Below are 23,284 nucleotides of genomic sequence, written 5' to 3'. Positions count from 1 at the left end.
GTTTGTTGAACATGTGCACAGAAAAGGAGGGGGCAAATAAGACATTTTAAATTTATCTGGCAACCTCGATGCCGGGCTCAGCTGCATTCATCGCGCATGCAGCATCGGCATGACAGTTACATTTCTTTGGACCCTGGATTTTATTAGTTTTGCTCCTACATTCTGAAAAGGGGTGAGTAGCACAAAAACACTCTGCTCTCTGCTGTTTATTACAACTGTTGTTAGTGCAGAAAAACTCTGGACTGCAGCCGCCTGTAGTGCGCATGTGCGACTTCACACACGGGGGATGGGTGGGGTTCCCCCGAAAATCTCCACTCTGAGACCAGGTTAGAGAGAATGAGGGCTGTGACTGGCTGCCCTGTATGTTAATCAAGTGACAAATTTCATAGTGAGGATAGATGATAGGCTGACGTCTATTTTCTTAATGCCATGTGATCTACCCATAATGCCTTTGTGAGCAACCGGTAGATTGCGATCAACATATTGGGCACCCCTGACGTAGATATTTAAATACACCAAAGTGCAGGAAATCACATTAACTTAATTGAAAATTTTCTGGGGGAGGACCCCCAGACACTGCTCCCCCTGCCATCCCGCCCGCTATTTGTGTTTCGGTATCGATCGGTTTACAAATGAAGCCCTGTTACTTGGTATGACTACTGCTGTTATGATTCTGTTCAGGTTTATGTAAAAAGTTTTCTGTAATAATTTGAAGAGGTGGCAATACATTTACCGATATGTTCATTATGTGAACAGGTAAAGTTTAAAGTGGTTTTTGATACTATTAGTTTTCTCAAAACTCTAATTGTTTGGAAGTTGAAATAAAAAATTTTGTTAATTAAATGTCTTCAATGAAAAATACCCCGTTTAAGGATATAAAAATTGTAGTAAACATGAGGGTTATGAAGGGGTCCCTGAACCCAAAAAGTTCGAGAACCCTTGATGTAGACAACAGTGAGTTGACCTGTTCCAATAATTAAAATCATGGTGTACAGTCTGATGACATCATGGTGTGCATTTAGTTGATGTGTTGATCAGGAGCACTGAGTTAACATGTTGTTTTTGTGCCTTACTTTGTTTAGGAAGTGATTCATTTTCAGGCATTCTCTCTCCAAACTTTTGTAACGATGCATCAGAGGATTTTCTGAGGTGGGAGTCCCTCAAACGGAAACAGGCTCATCACAGACACACCAGCGCAGAGGTATAACTTACTCATCAACATTCACTCCTTTTTGTTTTGACAGTAAAATTTAAAAATTTTTAGTCCTTTATTCACTAGATTGTGTCAAAGCACTGCACATGTGACTGTTAGCTTCCATTCATCTTTTGTTCCATCCAGAGTGGTCCAGCTGCAAATGAAAATGGTGAGCTTAGTCACAGAAGATACGGAAGGAGCGTTTCAACTCCTAAAGGTAACTGCACTTGGATCAGTACAACTAAACTCCATTTTTCCAACTTTAGATGCAAATGGTAAATATTCTTTAACTTTTCTGGTTGTTTTTGGTGAAAATGGGGATATGCCATATCATTTAAATTTTAAGTATTTTGCCTTTTCAAAGTGAATTAAGAGCTGCTGCTTTGACAGTTTGGTATAAACTGAGTGTTCACTAACAGTCATGTTCTGTTATCAGCGTTGGGGTTTGGTGAGAACTCTGCCGGTCTGCCTAAAGAAAAGGAACGAATCCGCCTGCTGGACCTGTCAGGGAACGAACTGGACTCTCTGCACTGCTTAATGGACGATGCTTTTGTCCAGCAGCAGCTTTGGTATCTCCTACGCTTGGATCTGAGCCACAACAGTCTGTTGGAGTTTCCCTCAGCTGTCTGCCAAGTAAGAGAACAGAACAGAGGCAGCACGAGGTCGCAATAATAATGTAGTGGTTAGGCTTGTCTGAGCACCTAAGCAGGTGTTTAGGCTAACTGTTCAAAGTTATCTAATAAATGTTGACCGGCCTCAACCCCAAAACATATACGTGAGTCCTTGTAACAAATTTAATCCCCCTCTCTTGAAGACAAGACAAAGAATCCGGTAATTTAAATGCACAATTCTGTAATGTTTATGTTCAGTTTGAATAATGACAATATGGTAAATATGAAATATAAATCCAGCTGGTCAAAGCAGATGGCCGCTCGTCCTGATCCTGGTTCTGCTGGAGGTTTCTTCCTTTTAAAAGGGAGTTTTTCCTTTCCACTGTTGCCACTGTGCTTGCTCAGGATGGGAGACTGCAACGAAGCCAAGATTCAACTTGTCTGCTGGATTCCTTAGATAGAGAACTTTACTAATTGGCTTTTATGTGAATGTTCCTGTAAAGTTCCCTGAGACAACTTTGTTGTGATTTGGCGCAATATAAATAAACTGAATTGAATTGAATAACCAATAGCATTATTTCATAAAGTGAATGACGTAAATAATAGAGCCTTTGAGAGTATTTTGAATTTGGACTATGGTTCTAGCTCTAACGTTAACATTTAGGTAGCTTCATCTCAGATTCGTGAACTAAATTATGTATAAACTCAGTTGGCACTTAGTTGTTTTTTCATTAGATGGAAGACGTTTCGTCCTACCAGGGAGTTGTCCATTTTCTCATTACCACGGCGGATATGATGACTTTGCTGGAGGTCCATGCTTTTACCAGAGGGTTGTTTTCCCCAGGGCCATGTAGTAGGGTCCAGCCGGGCATCACTCTTCAGGGTGTTTGAGCATTTTAAGGACTTCTCTCCATCATGGCTGCTTCTTCAAGAGAGTTCTTCTCTGCAACTCTCTTCAACAACTTTCAGCAACCGCTCATCTCAACAACTCCTGACAACAACTGACCTCTGGTGTTCGTTTACCTGACACATCAGAAGTGGTCGTGCCCCCTGATCTTAACCAATGAACATCCAGCTCCCAACCCGTGGGCATAAACAAGAACTGCATAAATTAATTTAATTATACCTTCCCCTCAAAGTCTTTACATGAGGAAACACAATAGCTTTTGCTGATAATGGCAACACCTTGTTTTACATAAACACAATTTCTTTTAGCAAAATGCAAGTTTGATCCTGACACCTCATTGTTACGAAGACATTTGTTGAAGCTCTGTCCAACTAGGGGGGTAACTTCTTTCTTTACCATGGCAATGACAGTCCCTGTGAGTAGGGTAAAGTTCATACTTTTAGAGATTTCTCTTCGGATACTAAAGTCTGCCACTCAGAGAAGAGGGTTAATTAGTGCAGAGAGTTAATTATAATACAGGCAGTGTGGTCCAGGATGTCGAGCTGAACTGTAGATTTAACACACAGAGAAGGGGGTCTGTCTTTTGGACGGACGGTTTGTCTTTTGCTGGACCTTGGAGGGACGCTACAATAAAAAGCTTCTCAATCTTTTTTCTGTTTTTTTGTTTTGGCAGAGTTTACAAAACCTGACTCGACTGGACCTGCAGAACAACCAGCTTCAGTCGCTGTCCGAGAAGCTGCTGTCTCTGCCCTCGTTGAGCACACTAAATGTTTCTCGTAACTGCCTCGGTCCCGTGTTGACCTTTGACCTTGCTATTACCTGCACGTCTCTGAAGCAACTCAACCTTTCATACAACGAAATCACCACGTTCCCCCATGAGCTGGGCTTGACCATGGAGCAATTGGAAGAGCTGATTATGGAAGGGTAGGTGATAGTTGTACCCGGATCAGAACTGAGTCATAAGTTCAGATTTGGAGCGTCTGAACTGAACATTTGTTGTAAATCCTATTAGGACCATTCTGTTTCAGTCAAATGTTGTAGTTTCCAAAAACCAAACGATTTCTCATTTTCCAAGTTGTTTCCAGAATTATTTTGTGAAAAACTACAGCTCAGTAAAACCTTTTTTTTTTTTTTTTTTTGCACTTGCTTTTTCTGCAGTAACTGTATGACTGAACTCTGCACAACTGCATGTCTGCCTGAGCTCAAGCTGCTGGACGTGAGCAAAAACAACATGGAGAATATTTCTCCTGACTTCCTGACCGGCTTCCCCAAACTGGAAACTCTCAACACCTCCATGAACAAAATCTGTGAGTATTATGAGAAGAATCTGATACGACTGGTTTTATTATATCGCAACGAAATTAGTTCTGAACTTCACAGTTTCTATTTAGTAAAGGTTACAAATCATACATTAAATAAACAAATAATTAAGGACCAGTAGCAACAAAAACTCCCAGCATGTCCACATTTTGACATCACTGGCTTTTGAGGTTTAATGAAGTGGAAGTAGGGTGAGAAGTGAACCCATTACTGTGTGACGGGTGTTTGATGGAAAAAGTTTGGTAGGCAGGGCGCTTGGTTCTGTTGACAGAGCGGGGCGCCCTCCTTGTATAATGGTAGGAGAAACACTGTATATGACGTTTTGTGCTTATTGGATGTGAACCCTTGGAGGAGATCGTTTTTAAAGGTTTAGCATATTTTGTCAGTTTGCATATCCAACAGTACATTTTCAAAATAAACTTCTCCATAGGGGGCAGCTGTGGCTGAGCGGTTAGAGCAGTCGTCCTCCAACGGGAGAGCTGGGGGTTCGATTCCACCAGCAGTCACATGCTGAAGTGTTTGTGGGCAAGAAATTGAACTCCTCATTGCCTCCAATGTGTGTCCCTTCGATGTATGAATGTGATAAAGCACCGATAAGTCTTTGTAGAGATCTAGTAGAGTGCTGTATGAATGGGTAAGTGAGGGCAGAGATTGTGTTGTAAAGAGCTTTGAATGTCTTGATAAGATAGAAAAGCACTATATAAGTACAGTCCATTTACCATAGTAAAAAAAAAAGCAGTACATATGAATAATTAAGGGGTAAAAAAGTACTTATTGATGGGGTTAACAATATAGGAGATACAGGCCAAAAGGTTTTATTTATACCACTTGTACCACCTATAGGTAGATAAATGTATGTATTCAGTACTATAGCAATTAGCATATATGAAAAACTCTCATAATCTCTTATGGTTTAGGCTCCATGACTGATTTTGTGATTTTTTTTTTCTTTAAGACCATATAGGCCATGCCCACTTGTACTGAATTACCTTTTAGGTGTAAGCTGAGGGCATTTTTCTAAAGGTCAGTGGAAAATTTCACAAGTAGTCCTTTAGCCCTTTTTGTGGGAAAATTTGCTGTGGTTTATTGCGCTCCCTATGATTTTCAAATTTGGTCCACTAACTCAGAATTGACACCCGTAAACGTAGTATGAATATCATGTTTTCGTCTTATTATTGTTGAGATATGGTTTAATTTGTTTTAGCTATCTTAATAAAATTATATGCCTAGGCATAACTTACACGTTTTAAAAATTAACTGCCTGTCCTTGAAAAGCTACATTCAGCAGCATGCTATCTAGATGTAGGATGGTGATCTGATGACTGAACTTCAAACATTTGCAAAAGAGTCAAAATTCGTTTTTGCAAACTTTGCAGCATTGTAAAAAAGATTTTTTTAGCAACAATGGGCTCGATCTATACCGTGTGACTCAGTAGAGACGAGGAGAGTTAGTCCAAGTTCCTATAAGTTGATAAATTGACATGAACATAATTTACTTTTTCCTTCAGGTTTCCTGTCTAAGTTGCCAGCCAAGCTCACAACTCTGAAATTAGCCAACAACAGCTTCACTCACATTCCCGAGGACATACTTGATCTCCCAAAGTACGTCCCTCAGAGTTAATTAATGGTTTTTGTCTTTATTAAACTTTTTTTTTGTCAGTTTATTGGTTTCTGCTTTTCATGAGTCATATTTTTTTCCTGACTGTCCAGCTTACAATCAGTGGACATGAGGACCAACAACATTTCTGTTCTGCCTGGCCCGGGGTCCTGGAAGTCCAGTAACATTAGGGAGCTGATGTTTAGTCACAACTGCATCAAAGATCTGGATCTGAGTGAAGCAATCGAAACGTGGGCTAGACTGGAGAAACTCCATCTGAGTGGCAACAAGTTAACTGAGGTGCAGCAGACTGCTCAGGGTACAAACAACAGATTAGAGAAGTGGACCAACCTTTCTTTGTTGTGTTGTTTTGTGTCAGATCCCCCCACAAATTGGCTTGTTGGAAGGCCTAACCTCTCTGGATGTGAGTCATAACTCAAGCCTGCGATCCTTCCCAGATGAAATGGGAAAACTGAGCAGGTTGTGGGACCTGCCGCTGGACGGCCTTCAACTGGAGCTGGACCTCAAACTCATCGGCAACAAGACTAAAGACATAGTCAGGTCAGAATGAGACTCCTTTATATCACAGTACACTTCATTAGATGCAATATACATGACGGTTGTTGTCAAACAAAGTGATAACACGTGTTAAAACTAATTGAGCTACCATTTTGCTGGCTCCCTCCACACAATTGACAAACCCAACACCAATTAAAACAAACTTACACACATAAAAACCAAAGACACAGACAATTTCTCACAAAATGTAAACAAACATTACAATTATTAATGTTACACTATTTATTCATCTGCAGTATATGGTCCGATCTCTTAGGTTCCTACAGCAGCGGTTGAAAAAAGCCGTGCCCTACTACCGCATGAAGCTCATTGTGTTGGGGAACGCCGGCAGTGGGAAGACCACCCTGATCAGGCAGCTGATGAAGCTGAAGCGATCTCAGCCGAACTCCAAGGAGAGCGTTGTGGGTGTTGAGGTCTTCGACTGGACCATCAGGGAAAGAGACAGGAAGAAAATGGTGCTTAATGTCTGGGACTTTTCAGGTCAGCCTGCATGTGAAAACTGACAAGTACAGAAAAAAAGTGTGGAAGTCTTGTGTTGTAAAGGAATAAAATGCTGGTTTGTCGGTTTTAAAGGATGTAGTTGGAGATTCATCTCTTTACCCTGCAGGTGAAGAGGACTTCAGCGGCTTCCACTCGCACTTTCTGACATCTAGAGCTGTCTACTTGGTGGTGTACAACATCAGCAAAGGAGCCAGTCAGGTGGATGCTCTCAAACCATGGCTCTTCAACATCAAAGTGAGCCATAAACCCCAGTTAAACATTCAGCGGCTTCAGAAAGTTTTCAGGTTCTCCCTTACATTTAACCGTGTTGCATCATGGAAGCTATAATCAATACCCCATGATGACCAAGTTAGAAACAGTTTTATAAAATTTTGTAAACATTAAAATAAAAAAAAAGGGAAATATAACATCTACATATTTATTATTTGGATCTATTACAGCAACACTTGATATTTAGCTAAAGTGCCTCCTATTCATTTTGGTCCATCTGAGGTGATTCTAAACGTTGAAGTTCATTTGTGGCTAAATAAAAATTTTCAGACATGAATTGAAAAGGCGCTCAACTCTCTAGTGAAGGCCTCTGAGCAGATGGGTGGCTGTGGCTGAGTGGTTAGAGCAGTTGTCCTCCAGTGCAAGAGTTGGGGGATTGATTCCACCAGCAGTCACATGCCGAAGTGTCCCTTGGCAAGACACTGAACTAGCACGATATTGGATTTTTGGTCGATATGTTAAAACTTATTTGGCTGATACCCGATACCAATACCAATATTTTTTCCCTAGACCTACTTACAGAGACTACATAGCTTTCTCTGCTGCGGAATTAAAATACTACATTATTCGGCATGGTCTTTGTCAATTTGGCCTGCTGCCAAATGCAGATGCCAAAAAGGGGGCTGAACATGATCCAACACTTCAACTTGGATCATGTTTAATGTCAAATTTATTCATGACATTTACTCTCTCTAACACAATGACAACACTTGAACAGTGCAAATATGTACATTTTCACAAATCAAAACTCAATGGTCCGCGTGATGTCATAACATGCTGGCGCTGCAGGCATCCTTGTCACGGGGTTGTCATACAAAAACAGCGCCATATATAAACAGTGCCTTTTATATCGGTGAGTTATTTTGATGGAATGGACTATGTCCGATATTTAACTTTATCACTAATATAGGCCGATACCAGTACCATGCAGATAATATGCATCCCTACACTGAACCCCTCCTTGCCTCCCATGTATGTCTGATCGGTGTAAGAATGTAATAAAGCATTGATTATTCTTTGTACAGATACAGTAGAGTGCTGTATGAATGGGTAAATGAAGGCACAGATTGTGTTGTAAAGAACTTTGAGTATCTTGATAAGATAGAAAGGTGCTATAAGTGCAGTCCATTTAGCATTTACAGTTGGAGCAAAAATCAAACTATGAAGTCAAACGAACTGCATGCAGAGCTCTGAGAAAGGATTTTTGCAAGGCTCAGATCTATGGAAGGGTAGAGAAAAAATATCTGCTGCAGTGAAAATTCCAATGAGCACATTATTTTCTAATAGAAAAAGCTTGTATAATTAAGATTCTTCCATGAGCTGGTGGTCCAACCACACTGAAAGGAGAAGAGCATCATCAAGAGAGGTGACCAAGAACCTGACCGTCACTCAGCTTCAGAGATCCTGTGTGGAGATGGGGCTAAGTTCCAGAAGAACAACCAGAACTGCAGGCCTCCACTGGTCTGAGCTTTATGGTACTGGCTCACTTCCATTGCACTTCCAGTGTGACACATGACAAAACCAGCTTGACGAATTCTCTGACTACGAAGAACATGATTCTCCACTCTGATAAAACCAAGCTTGAACTGTTTGGTTTAAAACGTTATCTCTGGAGGAAATCTGGTAACACTCATCCCTATCCCAACAGTGAAGCACGGTGGTGGCAGCATTATGATGTTAACATGTTTTTCAGCAGCAGAGACTGGAAGACTGGTTAGGGTTGAGGAAAAACTGAATGGAGCAAAGTACAAAGATATCCTCTATAGAAAACTTTCCCACAAAGCTTGATCTTAGATCGAAGGTTTGCTTTCTAACATGTCAACAACCCAAAGCACATAGAAGACAAAACAGGAGTGGCTAAAGTACAACTCTGTGAATGTTCTAGAGTGGACCAGTCAGAGAGCTGAACTGAACCCTTTGAACCTCTCTGGAGAGACCTGACAATGGCTCCACCAATGGTCCATATCCAACCGGACTGAGCTTGAGAGGCTTTTGCAAAAAAGAACATTAGAAAATCCTCCAAACCAATTCAGTCCAATTCAGTTTCTTTAGCTCCAAGTCACAACAGAAGTTTTCTCAGGGCACTGAACAGAAACATTCACATACGTTATAAAAGCCAATTTGTAAGCATTGTCTGTCTAAGGAAGCAGCAGATTGTGTTGAATCTTCACTTCATCACAGTCTCTCATCCTGAGCGAGCACAAAGGAGACAGTGGAAAGGAAAAACTCCCTTTTAACAGGAAGAAACCTCCAGCAGAACCAGGCTCGGGACGAGTGGCCATCTGCTTCGACCGGCTGGGTTTGAGAGGACAGGAAGGAGAAACGGACACAGAATGGCAGGTCCAGGTGAACTTTCTCTGATTCAGGAGCCCTGCTCTCCTTCCAGTCTCTGATACCGTCTTCACGTTCTGATTCGGAGTCTGATGAGTTCTTTAGCAGAGTGTCAGGACTAGTCATGCCATCGCCCTCATTAATGTCAGTCTTTGAAGAGCTGGAACTGTCTTTGTGAGTCTTTAAATATGGGTTCTTGGTAAGTAACGTGTGGTTGGTGGTGGTCTGACATGAAGCCAAACCAGGTGTTCAAAACCCAACAATGTTCAGTCCGGTCATCTGGATGGTTTATTTTTTTTGTTGTTGTTGAGATGTTTCATCCTTCATCCAAAGGACTTCATCAGTCGGAGGAGTCACAACAAAGTCAATCCCACAAGCAGCACACTCACATAGAGGATCAACCAGTTTGCTGGTGATGAGATGGTTTTTGGAGCCCGCCATGTCCCCTGTTGACTCCTCTGAAACAGCTGTAGCCAAGTGGTTAAAAACATCAAAGTTCATGTTCAATAATCTTCAACAAAAAAAGAAACCGTCCAGATGATCTGACTGAACTTTGTTTTTTACCTGGATTATTGAACACGAACTTTGATGTTTTCTGTTAGGTTTGAAAATAATCCCTGCTCTTCTCCTTCAGGCAGTAGCTCCCATGTCCCCGGTCGTCCTCGTGGGAACTCACACAGATGTGAGCGAGGAGGTGCAGCTCCAAGCCTGCCTGAGCAAAATTCGACAGGAGCTTCTGAACCATCAGGGCTTCCCGACCGTCAAAGATCATCACATGGGCACTTTCTGTGAGGACTCGGAGTCCATCGTCAAACTCCGCAAAGCCATCATCAGGGAGGTCACCGGCTTCAAGGTAAAAGGAAGCAAACTGGAAATTAAACATTTTATTTCCCATCTTTCCTGTGCCTCAGAACTCATCTGCTGTTTGTTCACAGATCCAAGGCCAGCAGGTCATGGGTCAGCTGGTGCCAGACAGCTATGTGGAGCTGGAGCGTAGTGTCCTTCGAGAGAGGACCAAGGTCTCCCCCGAGTTCCCTGTCCTCTGGCGCAGCGAACTTCTGCAGATCATCCAGGAGAGTCAGCTGCAGCTGGAGGAAACTGAACTGCCTCACGCCATCCATTTCCTCAGGGAAGTTGGTCAGTTAAGTTCAAGGCTTACCTTGTTGGCACAAGATTCTAATGAGTTATAAACTTTTGGGATCCTTAATGTTGAACAATTAACTATTTAAATGAATGCATGCTTTTGGAAAAAGTATTGTTTTTAGTCTGTCGTTGTTGTCTGGACTTGTTATTGCATCATGAATAATTAGCAATTTAGCCTAATTTTTCATTGAGTTGCTATATATTAAGCTTAAAAGTTCCATTGCAGTTTGCTGATGATGCATGTCTTTATTAATTTGTGACCTCCTTTGGATGAACATTTGGACACGATGTTTTGTTTTAGGGATTTTGCTACACTTTGACGATCCTGCACTTCAGCTTCAAGAAGTCTATTTTATTGACCCACCGTGGCTCTGCAATGTCCTCTCTCAAGTTAGTATTTAAAAAGACCTGTTTTTTGTATCTTTAATATTTTTATTTTCATTCTTTACCATTTGACTTTGACTTTCGACACCCTTTCATGTACTTCTTTACTGCCCAGTTTCCAATGATCTCACCACGTTCTACCCACTAAGTTAACATCAAACCTCTCCAGCTGCACTCTGTTTGAACAAACTAAAAAATATGCTACATTTGTCCGAAGATACCTTTGGCGTTCCCCAGGGCTCAATTATCCGGTTCATTCTTTTTATAATCCTTTTCAGTGTTTCCCCTGGTTCAGTTCTCTTGGCGGGGTGCTCGTGTTCTGTATTTTCCGCCGTACACGTCGCTCCGCTCTATAAGTCTCATCAGTCCAAATATGTCTAATAAAGTGGAAAAATCCATAAAAATGTTGCTTCGCCGTATACATCGCCTCTATTACGCGTCACCGTTGACACGTCGCGTTTGTTACGTGTCACCGCTGACAACCCGGAAATATGGGCCAGGCACGGTGTTGTACCGAAAATCGTTTGGCTGCTAAATGGCGACTGTGAGAGCGTGCACGGGAGGACTTTAACAAGAATTTCACAAGATTAACGCTTAAAACAATTATTTGTTTGCTCGAAATTATAGTAAAGGTGTGTCTCAGTCTAACTTTTGCTTAATAAATGCACTTTGACGGTCAAATATGCTGTATTTTAAAAGCCGATACGCGGAATGTGCAGAGGGACAAGTTGCTGTGCGTTTCTTTGAAATTTAACAAGATAAACATCTAAAACAATTATATGTTTGCTCAACTTTATAGTAAAGGTGTTTTTCAGTCCAATGTTTGCTTAGTGAAAGGACTTTAACGGTCAAATCAGCTGTATTTCAAAAGCATTCACTGCCTTGGTGCTCCCGGGAGCGCGCAGACAGGGAGGACAAAAGGAAGGAAGAACGCTGTGCGTTTCTTCGAAATATAACAAGATAAGCTCCTAAAACAATTATTTGTTTGCTTGAAATTATAGCAAAGGTGTGTCTCAGTTGAACTTTTACTTGATAAATGCACTTTAATGGTCAAATTAGCTGCATTTCGCCGGGGCGGCGCAGTGAATTGAAGCTGGTGGCAGTTGCTCCAAGCAGCGAGCAGAATGAAGGTGGCTCTGTATGGCAAGCCGATTTTGTCATTAATAGCTGGTGAAGATTCTCAGTCATCCAGGACATGGTAAATTCAAAAAAGTTAAAGACAAAAACAATAAAGTATAATAAATAAAGTCCAGTTGTTTTTTTTTTCTTGAACTTTTTGGAATTTGTCATTAATAGCCACTTTTGCCTATTACATGATACAACAGCATGCCTTACAACTCTGGTGCCATCCAGTGGCTGAAAATGGTAGTGTTCAATATTTTCAGTCAGAATGAATGAAAATGGTCATATTTCAGCCAAAAATTGGTTTATAAATATGGAAAAAAAATCCATAAATACGTCGCTTTGGCATATAAGTCACAGGGCATGCAAATTAAGCAACCAAAAAAAAAGTGACTTATAGGGTGAAAAATACAATATTTTATTTTTTGTTGACGGGTCGGGACGGAGTCACGTCTGTGTTGCCAGCCTGCCCGCTAGCTTAGCACTACGTTGCTGCCGGTTTTTATCGATGACGGCTAAGTTTTTCTTCAGGGTTCAGACAGAAACATTTTATGACGGGACTCGTCTTCTATGCAGAAACTGGCGTTAAAGAGCTCTGTCATCTGGGAACAATCCAAAGGAGTTGTGCAGCGTTCTGTCGTGGAAAGGTTTCTGTGTGAGACCAAATGTTTCCCAAAGAGCCACCTGACACAGTTCTTCAAACTTCTGGAGAAGTTTCAGATCGCTCTTCCCTTCGGCGAGGACCAGCTTCTCGTACCCAGCAGGTAACATTGATTTTTGTGGGATTGCTGCTTTCGAACCAAAGCTGAGTCAAATATCAACAATGCTGCGTCTTGCACATTTTGACCTCTTGCTGTTTTCTTCACAGCTTGTCCGAACACAGACCAGCAATACAGCTGCCCCACTGTGAGAACTCGGAGGTGATTGTGCGGCTGTACGAGATGCCGTACTTCCCCATGGATTTCTGGTCTCGGTTGATCAGCCGCCTGATGGAGGTCTCGTCTTATTTGCTATGCGGAAGAGGTGAATTTCTCAGTGGCTGCTTGCTTCAGTACCAAAGACAGAGGGTTTATAAAATCTCTAACACTTTGTCCTATTCAGAGAAAGTGCTTCGACCAAAGCGAATCTACTGGAAGAGAGGTGTTTACCTAAACTGGTCATCGGAAGCTTACTGTTTGGTGGAGGCTTCTTCTGAGAAGCAAAGCCCCTCCTGCTTTGTCAGGATAACTGTGCCCTGCTCCAGAAAAGGTGAGGAAGAGTTTCAAATATCTGAAAATTATACTTTTATGTTTTGTTTTTAAACTTTAGGTATAGGATTTTAGGTAAGTCTTGCCTTTTCTAACTAAAATTAAAATTTGACTGAGAGTAAACGAGAACTAAACAACCACTGGCCAAAAGGATGGCTATTTTGAGACAAGATACATAAGTGTGTATCTTCAGGTAACGTCAGAAAAATAAATTTCTTAGTATGACCTCTTCTCTTCTACATTTATTTTGGGTTGAAATAATTATGTTAACACATTAACTTGAGAAAACTTCTATACAAGATGATAAAAAAATGAATAACGTACTCGGAAACAAGTGTTGAGATATTTATCTCATTAGCTTGAGAAAATGAAATCTTTGGTTTCTCAGGATGACAAATTATTTCATTATCTTCATATGATGAGCTTTTTTAATTAATTGCTTTGATACGTTATATTTTTTATTAGTCATGAATGTATATTCTTAGCTTGTCCTCTCTACATACTTTTCCAAGTAGAAAATATTTTTACCTTTACAAAACAAGTTCCATCATCTCAAGACCATGAAATAATTAACTTCTATTGAAAAAAACACGTCAATTATAAACACTCACGATAAAAATCTTCTTTTTCATAAACTATAAAATAAATTAGGGACTTTGTGAATGTGAATTAGTGATCTTGAGAAAATCATTGGTTTCTGTACAAAAGTAAAAAATGTTTTTTTTATTTACATTTCTTAAAAATAGGTAAATACATCAAGAAAAGAAGAACAAATGTATTTTGTGTTGATTTTTTTTTTTGTTTTTTTGTTTTTGCTGAGATGTTTCATCCTTCATCCAAAGGACTTCTTCAACCTGAGGAACCACCAAACAAACTGAGTCCCACAAACAGCACATCCATAGTGGGAAAATAAAGTGATAGCCATCTTAGTATCAGCACATAGTTTTTTTCCACTATGGGAGTGTGCTGTTTGTGGGACTATGTTTGTTTGGTGGCTCCTCGGACTGATGAAGTCCTTTGGATGAAGGATGAAACGTCTCAGCAAAAAATGAAACCATCTAGAGGACCTGACTGAACATTACTGGATTTTTACCTGGACTTTTGAGCATTAACTTTGGTGTTTGTTTGTCCAAGTTTTTTTTAGTTTTTGCCTCATTTGTAAGTTGGACTTTTACTCCTACATCATCATTTTGTCGTTGATAGTCATGTCCGTAACAAAAGTTGATGACAGCATCGCCTCCTTTGCTAACCCCCGTTTTCTCTGGCCCAGGCTGTGTGTTACTGGGTCAGGTGGTGGACCACATCGATTCAATTCTGGAGGAATGGTTTCCGGGTCTTCTCAACACCGACATCCACGGTAACGGAGAAGCTCTGCTGAAGAAGTGGGCTCTGTACAGCTTTGACGACAGACAAGAGTGGAGCAAGATCCTACTGGAGGACCTCTTCAAATATTCTGATAATGGTTTGTGCTTTAACACCACCCCCTCCCCAAAAAGATCAACACTCGTCCTGCTGGCATCAGATTACCTACAATTCTTGTGGTTTTTTGTAAATGTTCTCAAGCTTCCCACCTCAGTTGTCCGACATGCACAGTTTTGGCTCTGCTGATTCTTCCAAGTCATCTTTATCTTTGTCCATCCAAGATTTTTTGCTGGTGAACCCAGAAGACCCCCGCTACAAAACACCTATCTCACAGATTGCCCCAGATTTGATTCTGAGTGACCAGCCTGCAGAAACTATACTAGACCGGGAGGAGCTGGAAGTAGACCTGACCAACGAGAACAGACTAGGTACAATATACACAATACACTGTGTGTTGTTTGCTCACTCCTCTAAAGTAGTTTTATTTATTTTTGAACTTTTGTCAGTTTTAAATGTATGAATCAATTTTTTATTTTTTTTTAAGGAATCGGTGGTTTTGGGACAGTTTATCGAGGAGTTTATAAAAACGAGGAAGCAGCTGTGAAGATATTCAGCAGACACACATCTGAGCTGTACATCCACAGGCTCCTCAGACAGGTGAGGTCCTTTCTGTTGTTGGGTCACAGACGACACACATCAGTGGTTTAAAGGGAAACGGTAACATAACGATTAGCTTCTCTGTTGTCCAGCAGAGTTTGGATGTAAAACTGTTCAGGCCTGTCGCAATAAACAAAAAGTCAATTAAACGCATGATAAATGAAAATTATCGACCTCGTTTTCATTTATCGGCTTTATCGTTTCTTCGTTTCTCTCTCTTTCTACTGAAGACACCGGATGACAAAAAGCTCAACTCCGGTGCTCTTCACTGACCCCTCCCTTTCTCTTTAAAATCAGTTTTAACCGTCCAAAATCGCGTTTTTGGATCGTTAAAAGCAGCTATGCTGAGAAGCTAAGCTACGAGCTAACAGGCCGACCTCGGGGAAAAAACCTCCGTCTTGTCGAAGCTCCAGAATTCACGGTTGAAACCCGTGCCTTTGTCTAAAAAGTTGCTTTTCTCTGCAAAAAGAAGCTGAGAACTTGTTTATTGGATTTTTATTAAAAGCTTTGTGTGAAAAATGCTATGCTAAAGAGCTCAAACCACACTGAGCGTCTGCCATTTTGAGAACCCAAAAAAGGAAAGTGACAGCCCATGTCATGTCAAGGGGCCTCCCTCCCATTTTTCTTCAAGAGACACGCTGCTCGCTCCCTCCTTATTCATCCTTCGGTTCAAACAGTCTTATACTGCCATCTGGTGGTAAAAAAGGTACTACACTCAAAACAAATTAACCAACATTTCTTCTTCAATTTGACAATAATGACTAATTATTGTCAAATTTCAAACAATATTATCGTTTATCGCAATAATTTCTGAGACAATTCATCGCCCAGCAAAATTTGTATTCGTGACAGACCTATGCTCAGGACCCTTTTTCAGGGCAGATTGACCGTATTCCGACTGCCTTTCGTTAAAAAAAAGTAACTCGGCTGCTGCATTTTCAGGAGTTGGTGGTGCTGGGTCGTCTCCGACACCCCAGCCTGGTGGGCCTGCTGGCAGCCGGCTCAGCTCCACAGGTCCTGGTGATGGAGCTGGCTCTCAGAGGTTCTCTGGATTCCCTCTTTCTATACAAAAATGGTAACCTCAACCAAAAGCTTCAGCACAGGATTGCCCTGCACGTGGCTGATGGACTCAGGTACATTTGTATTGGATGTCAGATGTGTGATTTGTCTGGTGTGTGGTCTGTTTGGGGGCTTGTATATTAATTTTAAATGTGTTCTGTAGGTGAAAGTACAGTGGAAACAAATATGCTGCAGCAGGGGTGCCCACACTTTTTCAGCATGCAAGCTACTTTTAAAATGACCAAGTCAAAGTGATCTACCTACTGTAAGGCCCCGTTTACATGAGAACAACCTCTGGAAACATTTGTGTTTTTTCAATGTTTATTGTGGATGTAAACAAAAAATGAGCAGGTTTACACGAAAACGCTGTAGTTTTCATATCAGTCGTGTTGCCAGATAAGACATTATGAACTAAAGTACTGTAGCTTTAAAATGATAGTATTTTGACCTAAACTGTCATGTGCTGAGTAAAGATATTCTAAGATGAGGTGTTTGTTGTGTTTGTTGAACATGTGCACAGAAAAGGAGGGCGTAAATAAGACATTTTAAATTTATCTGGCAACCCTGATGCTGGGTTCAACAGCATTCATTGTGCATGAAGCGTCTGCATGATCAGTTATGTCCAAACTGGTGAATACACTAACGTCTCTTTGCAGCCCGGATTTTATTAGTTTTGCTCCTACAGGCTGAAAAAGGGTGAGCAGCACAAAAACACTTGTCTCTCTGCCGTTTATTATAACAATTGTTAGTGCAGAAAATCTTTGGACTGTAGCCACCATATGTGACTTCACTTGCAGAGCATTTCACACCTCTGTGTGGGGTTCCTCCAAAATCTCCGCTCTGAGATCTGGAGGGTTCAGAGAGAACGACGTCTGTTGTCTGTAAATGAATGGCCGAACGTTTCACGTGTAAACGGGGCCTCAGACTGGCTGCCCTGCATGTGTCAAGTGACAAACTTCATAAATGGATGATAGGCTGACTCTATTTTTTTAATGCCATGCTATTTACCCATAATACCTTTGTGATCGACCGGTAGATCGCGATCGATGTATTGGGCACCCCTGGCTAGGGAAAATATGTCCACTTGAATTTAACATTCTTTTCATGACTCTAATCATACCCATTTGCATGAACACATGGACAAGCATCCCACAAACACAACCCCATACTGTCACACACGTACGGTTTTAGTTATTTTACTGATAGCCTGGACACTTTTTGGTATCTAACATCATATTTTCCTCACAATTCAATCTGAATCATTAACTAATCTGTCCAGAAACGGTGTCCTATGAGATGAGTTCATGGTTCATAGATGTGCATAGATGATGTATCACTTTCTTTTCGGGTAAAAATAGTTTCAGGTTATGTTTTAAACTGTAGCAGAGGATTGCAGGGGGGTCTCTTAAGTCTATGGGGCCGTGTCTATTAAAATGGAGGTAAATACAGGTTCTCTTCTGCTGACTAAGGGTTCAAAGGTTACTCAAATCCAGTCTGTTTTTTTTTTTTTTACATCTGGTCCACTTTTAGATTTTTTTATAATTCTTAATTTTTCACATATTTGTTTGGAAATCTGGTTCTAGAGTGAAAGCAGGATGGATCAAAGGGATGAACCAACGTCGGCAATTTGACCACAGTAATGAGGGCCTTAATCCAGTCTGTTGTGGTGAAGCTCTTGATTTTTTTTGGTCTGTCTATGTTTCAACCCTCACCTATGATCATGAGGTTTGGATTGTGACAGAAAGAACAAGATCATGGATACAAGCGGCTGAAATGAGGTTCCACTCAAAGGTGTCCGGGCTCAACCTTGTATATTAGTTGAGAAACTGAGCTTAGCTACTGTTCCACCTCATTGAAAAAAGTCATCTGAGATAAATGTAGACAACTGATGAGGATGTCTACGTCTGGTGTTTTTCTAAGCATGTTTCACTGGACGTACCCGGGACTCGTCATAGGTATATATTCTCTAGTCTTTGTCATATTTTGTCTGTAAAGATACTTAAAGTCACTCCGGTGTCTATACAACTAAGGCTTCTTCATCAGGCTTCAGCAAAACTGCTGACATAGACCTACAGAACCTCAATGACCTACACAAGGCGAGGTCAGTGAACAAGGCCAGGCTGATTCTGGCAGATCTTGATCACCCACTCCATGGTGAGTTCAGGTTGCTTCCATCTGGATGCAGGTATCTGCTGCCCGGATGTAGAACAAAGACTGAAAAACAAATTCATCTCTGTAGAGGTCAGGCTTCTCAACGAACACTGATGATTTCTGTTATTTTAATGTCTCAGTGTCTAGTCTGGATGTTTTGTGTGTCTACTGACTGTGAAACAAGTTGCCCCTCAGATAATAAATACACTTGAACTTGAACTCATCGGAAAATACAAATGTTGGTCTTGGTTGCTTTTTTTTTTCTCTTCCTGATTTAAAAAATCAGGGCTCCTCTTGTTGTAAATAATATATTTGCATAATCATACTCTAAAATAAGATTTATCACATTTTACAAGTCGCGTGTTGTTTTGATTCTCTCAGTGTCATTTGGCAAAGTTCATACAGTGGAACAGCAAAGTGAATTTTCACCCTCTGAAGGAAAATCACCCAGGGGTCACTGGAGGCCACTAACAATCCAAAATGATCCATGTACAAACCAAACCCACGTAGCCATTATTTTATCTGTGTGATCAGGTACCTTCACTCAGCTATGATCATCTATCGAGACCTGAAGCCTCACAACGTTCTCCTGTTCAACCTGAAGACCGACTCAGAGATGATCGCTAAAATCGCCGACTATGGGATCGCTCAGTACTGCTGCAGCATGGGAGTGAGGAGCTCAGAGGGCACACCAGGTCGGACTCAAGCCTGTATCCCTCTCACTGTAAAACCCAGACCTCTGACAGATACCGTATTTTCCTGCGTATAAGTCGCAGTTTTTGCATAGATTTGCCGGTCCTGCTACTTATATACTTTTTTTTTACATTACCATTTGCAGCCACTAGAGGCCCTCTAGGCTTTTGACAACTACCGGTAGGCGTATATGTTGTTCCTGTACCTAAGTGTTAATCTCGTTAAATTTCGAAGATGCAACAGCGAGTCCTTCCGTGTGCGCTCCCGCGGCTGCCAATCGATTTTTGGCACGACACCGGCCCACATGCCCCAGGGATCAGTGGTGACGCATAATAAACGCGACTTCTACTCCGAAGTGGCTTATATATGTTTTTTTCCTCTTCATGATGCTTTTTTTTTGACTGATGCGGCTTATACGCTGGAAAATACAGGACGTTTTTATTTGATGTGACGTCTTGATGCCTCAGCAGCAAACCATTATTGAAGACTTAGTGTGTGTCTGACAGGTTTCCGAGCGCCAGAGGTCGCCCGAGGTAACGTGATCTACAACCAACAGGCCGACGTGTTCTCATTCGGCCTGCTGCTGTACGACCTGCTGACATGTGGCGAGCGCATTTCAGATGGCATGAGGTTCCCCAGCGAGTTTGATGAAATTGCCGTGCAGAGAAAGCTGCCAGGTAATACTTTAAATTCAAAGCACTGAGGACATATTAAAGAAAAACAGTTGAAATCAGATTTGTTTTTATGATTTCATATTGGTGACTTTGATTCTTTTTAGAAACCACTTTGAAATATCTAACAAGGTTGAGTCAGCTCCTCTGGACAGATTCTTCTTTGTTCAAACGTTTCGGCTTTTATCCAAAAGACTTCTTCAGTCACCTTTCAGACACCACCTTCACTCAGTGGAGACCGGACTCAACCTTGTGAGATGTATCTACCTGGATTATTGATAATGCAGATCACTTTGAAATAGTTTTGTCATCTATAAATGGAATCGAGGCCACTGAAGGCATTTCATTGAGAACAAAATTACAACAAGTTAAATGAATATTTGTACACAGATGCAGTAAAGTACTACGGATGTTCGCCGTGGCCAAGTTTTCAGGCTCTGATTAAGGACTGTCTGATGGAAAACCCCCAAGATCGACCCACTTCTGATCAGGTGAGGACTTGAAAACATTGTTACAGCTGGAAACTGGGGGGGTTGTAGAAACAAGCTGAGATGGAGCGAGACGATCTGGGTTTTTGTTCTGACTCAACTGCTGTCAGAAAATGTTGGAGACGTGTAGCTGGAATGATTCTACTTCCTGTTCACACTTTTAGATGGATTATGGTTTATTTGTTGATTAACTGAGAGCAAACTTTAGCTCAAGTAATTCGATACAGTTTTAAATGTCTTGCGCTGTGATCATTTTTGAAAGTGGGAGAACAAGATCTGACAAAATCTACTCAGTGAGAAAATGTTAGGCACCGAGGCGAAGTGGTCAAAAACAAAACTGCTCATGTTGGTCATGTTACTGTAAGGTAATAATCAGATCAAGTGGATATCAGGTCCAGCAGGTCAGCTCTGGGTGGAACCTGATGTCTGAGCTTATCTCACATGTTCCTCAGAGGAAAGACTGGAGGCCTGGCTGGCCTTGGGAGAACCTCAACACGCTGCAGGCAGTCCATAGAAACATGTGCAATGGTTAGTAAGGTAAGACATGCAGACCTTGGTTGTTATTGATATAGCACTGTGCCGTCAGGTCTCCTGCATCACTACTAGAGATGACTTGAAGTCAGACCACATGGCGCCACATACCATGATGCCAGGAGTAATGCCGGTGTGTTTCTCCACAACATTGACCAGTTCGGTCCTCTGTTAATGGAAGCCTGTTCATGAGACCGTGAACCTTTAGTCCAGTTGATGCCAGTCAACGAAGCACAGTGTAGGAGGACGTGAGATATTGTCGAGTCCAATGTCTGTGTCTGGATGGAAGTCTCAGATGTCATAGAGTCCTATAATGTTGTGTATAAAATATGATAACCCTTCATTTGTGGGGTTTATCTTGAGTGATCAGAACCTGAAGTCTGTAGATGCCCTCACACACCCATTGGGTCCAACAGTGGGCACTCTGATATCTGTATACCCCACATGCAGGGCAGTTACACAGCCTCATGCAACTATAAGATGTAAATGCTGTCATGCAAGTTACTCTTTGTGTCTTTCTGACTGTTTTGACTGATTATTGGATGTTTTGGCAATTGCCTGATAACACCACCACTTGTGGTGCAGCTACTGCTGCCCTCTAGAGCCCGCTTTAGACGTGACAGCACCACAAATTTATGGATTAAATTAAAATAGCCCCTCGCTACTTCGCGGTTCGTTTATCGCGGACTCGCTCTATCGCGGTTTTTCAAAATAAGATTGGACACTTCACATAATGGGTAATTGATGGATGAGCCGCACGATCGGCATGGGTTTTTTCATTTAAAGTAAATTATTTTAAAGTATTTAGCACCTGCTGCACCTTTGTGCAGCCCATATTGCAGGATAAACTTCCTGCTGCAGCTGATCAGCTGATCTCCAGAACGTGCGAAGTGAGCGTGGCTGAGAGCAGCTGAGGCACAGAGCTGAAATCATGACATTCTGTGCTCTTTTAGAGCATATTAGAGTTTAGAAACATTGTTTAGAATCTTGCAAGAATGTGGGGTTTAAAACACCTTTATATATATATATATATATATATATATATATATATATATATATATATTTTTTTTTTTTTTTTTTTTTTTTTAATACTAGAATAAACTACTACTTACTACTTGTACTACTGTCCCTACCTTGCGGTTTTTCACTTATCGTGGGTCTTCAGGGTACGGATCCCCCGTGATAAACGAGGGACTACTGTACTGTATATTCAAATTGGACCATTCCTTTTAGGCGCTTAACCTTTTGCCAGTGAGCATATTTGAGCAGCAGTCTTCACTTTTATTACTAAGAAGCCTATTTTGAGTTTGTTCCTTCAACATCTGCAGGTGTTTGACAGGCTGAATTCAGGGGAAATGCTGTGTCTGATGAGGGAGCTGGAGGTTCCCCAGGTGTTCAGTGCTCAGTGCATGAGCTCTGGCCTCACCTCATCCGGCCGCACAGCCTGGATGGGTGGGGGCAGCAGCTCCAAGAAGCAGGGCTTCATCACTGCTGTGGACCTGGACACCGGCACGGTGACCACACAGGTACCGACACACCAACACCAAAACTGATACGTAACTGTTTCAAACAATATTTATGTGACAGGAGTCAATATTTGGAGCATCATAAACACTTGAACTTCAGAAGCAACACAATATGTTCCTTCTTTTTTTAACCAGGAGGTGGACACCAGCCCCGTCCTGTGCCTGGTGACAGTCCAGATCCCAAACGAGGCTTGTGACTGGTTGGCGGCAGGCACGCAGTCCGGCTCGTTACTGCTCATCAACACCCAGAACGAGTCCACCTGGCACCACCTGCAGAGCGTCACAGACGCCGTCACCTCGCTGTATTTCCACGTGCATCCTAGTCGCACGTAAGCCTCCGTTAAAGCACAACTCCTGCTGTTCCTTTAGCTCAAGTGTGTCACATAAGAACGCCTGGAGAAGTTCAGCAGACATTTGGATAAAATTATTGCTCTGCAGAGAGGGTTTAATTGAATATTATCTTTTTATACAGTAAAATAAAATGAAAGGCTGCATTTCTTTAAGGAATTCACATCATCCATCACCTTTCATGCCAGAGAGATGTTGAAAAATGATGGAGCTATAGCTGTTTTGGTCAAATCTTGAAAAATAAAATTAAGTGCAAAATCGCAAGATTATTGCTCAATCTGTTACTTCTCAGATTATACTTTGAGGGTGACTCTCAGCGACTGCTACACCAAGTTTTAGCTCAATACCTGTAAAGGTGGCAGAGTTGTAGCAGGTGTGCAAAACTTGCTCTCATTTTGAACAAATTTCAGAATACAGGTGAGCAAAATATGAAATTAGACCCACTGGATGCACCAACCTTTAGTGAATCTGTGTCAGTGTTTTATGGTGCTTTAAAAACACTTGTGTGTATCAAAATACATGTTTGGGCAATTGGGTTAAAATGTTTCTTATAGTCCTCTCATACAGAATGAATGTAGTCCCATTTTGATG

General features: G+C 41.4%; 1 protein-coding gene across 1 annotated transcript in view; it reads left to right on the top strand.

Annotated features, from left to right (window-relative positions):
* The window catches only part of lrrk2 (leucine-rich repeat kinase 2), a 55,122-nt gene that overhangs the window by 24,999 nt on the left and 6,839 nt on the right, over positions 1–23,284 (top strand). Inside the window, exons 11-35 of the mRNA XM_037683101.1 lie at positions 1,083–1,201; positions 1,340–1,412; positions 1,632–1,828; positions 3,387–3,637; positions 3,872–4,020; positions 5,542–5,635; positions 5,744–5,930; positions 6,010–6,191; positions 6,466–6,689; positions 6,817–6,944; positions 9,946–10,164; positions 10,247–10,448; positions 10,756–10,844; positions 12,537–12,724; positions 12,829–12,983; positions 13,062–13,208; positions 14,478–14,669; positions 14,851–14,997; positions 15,114–15,226; positions 16,169–16,359; positions 18,971–19,131; positions 19,636–19,806; positions 20,191–20,291; positions 22,148–22,345; positions 22,481–22,674. Coding sequence (XP_037539029.1) covers positions 1,083–1,201; positions 1,340–1,412; positions 1,632–1,828; positions 3,387–3,637; positions 3,872–4,020; positions 5,542–5,635; positions 5,744–5,930; positions 6,010–6,191; positions 6,466–6,689; positions 6,817–6,944; positions 9,946–10,164; positions 10,247–10,448; positions 10,756–10,844; positions 12,537–12,724; positions 12,829–12,983; positions 13,062–13,208; positions 14,478–14,669; positions 14,851–14,997; positions 15,114–15,226; positions 16,169–16,359; positions 18,971–19,131; positions 19,636–19,806; positions 20,191–20,291; positions 22,148–22,345; positions 22,481–22,674 — 4,072 coding nt within the window. The remainder of the gene's footprint in view (positions 1–1,082; positions 1,202–1,339; positions 1,413–1,631; positions 1,829–3,386; positions 3,638–3,871; positions 4,021–5,541; positions 5,636–5,743; positions 5,931–6,009; positions 6,192–6,465; positions 6,690–6,816; positions 6,945–9,945; positions 10,165–10,246; positions 10,449–10,755; positions 10,845–12,536; positions 12,725–12,828; positions 12,984–13,061; positions 13,209–14,477; positions 14,670–14,850; positions 14,998–15,113; positions 15,227–16,168; positions 16,360–18,970; positions 19,132–19,635; positions 19,807–20,190; positions 20,292–22,147; positions 22,346–22,480; positions 22,675–23,284) is intronic.

Source organism: Nematolebias whitei, chromosome 10 (assembly GCF_014905685.2).
Source record: "Nematolebias whitei isolate Nwh7 chromosome 10, NemWhi1, whole genome shotgun sequence".
Lineage (NCBI taxonomy): Eukaryota > Metazoa > Chordata > Actinopteri > Cyprinodontiformes > Rivulidae > Nematolebias > Nematolebias whitei.
Note: the sequence above shows the minus strand (reverse complement) of the source record. Positions and strands in the feature narration are given on the sequence as shown.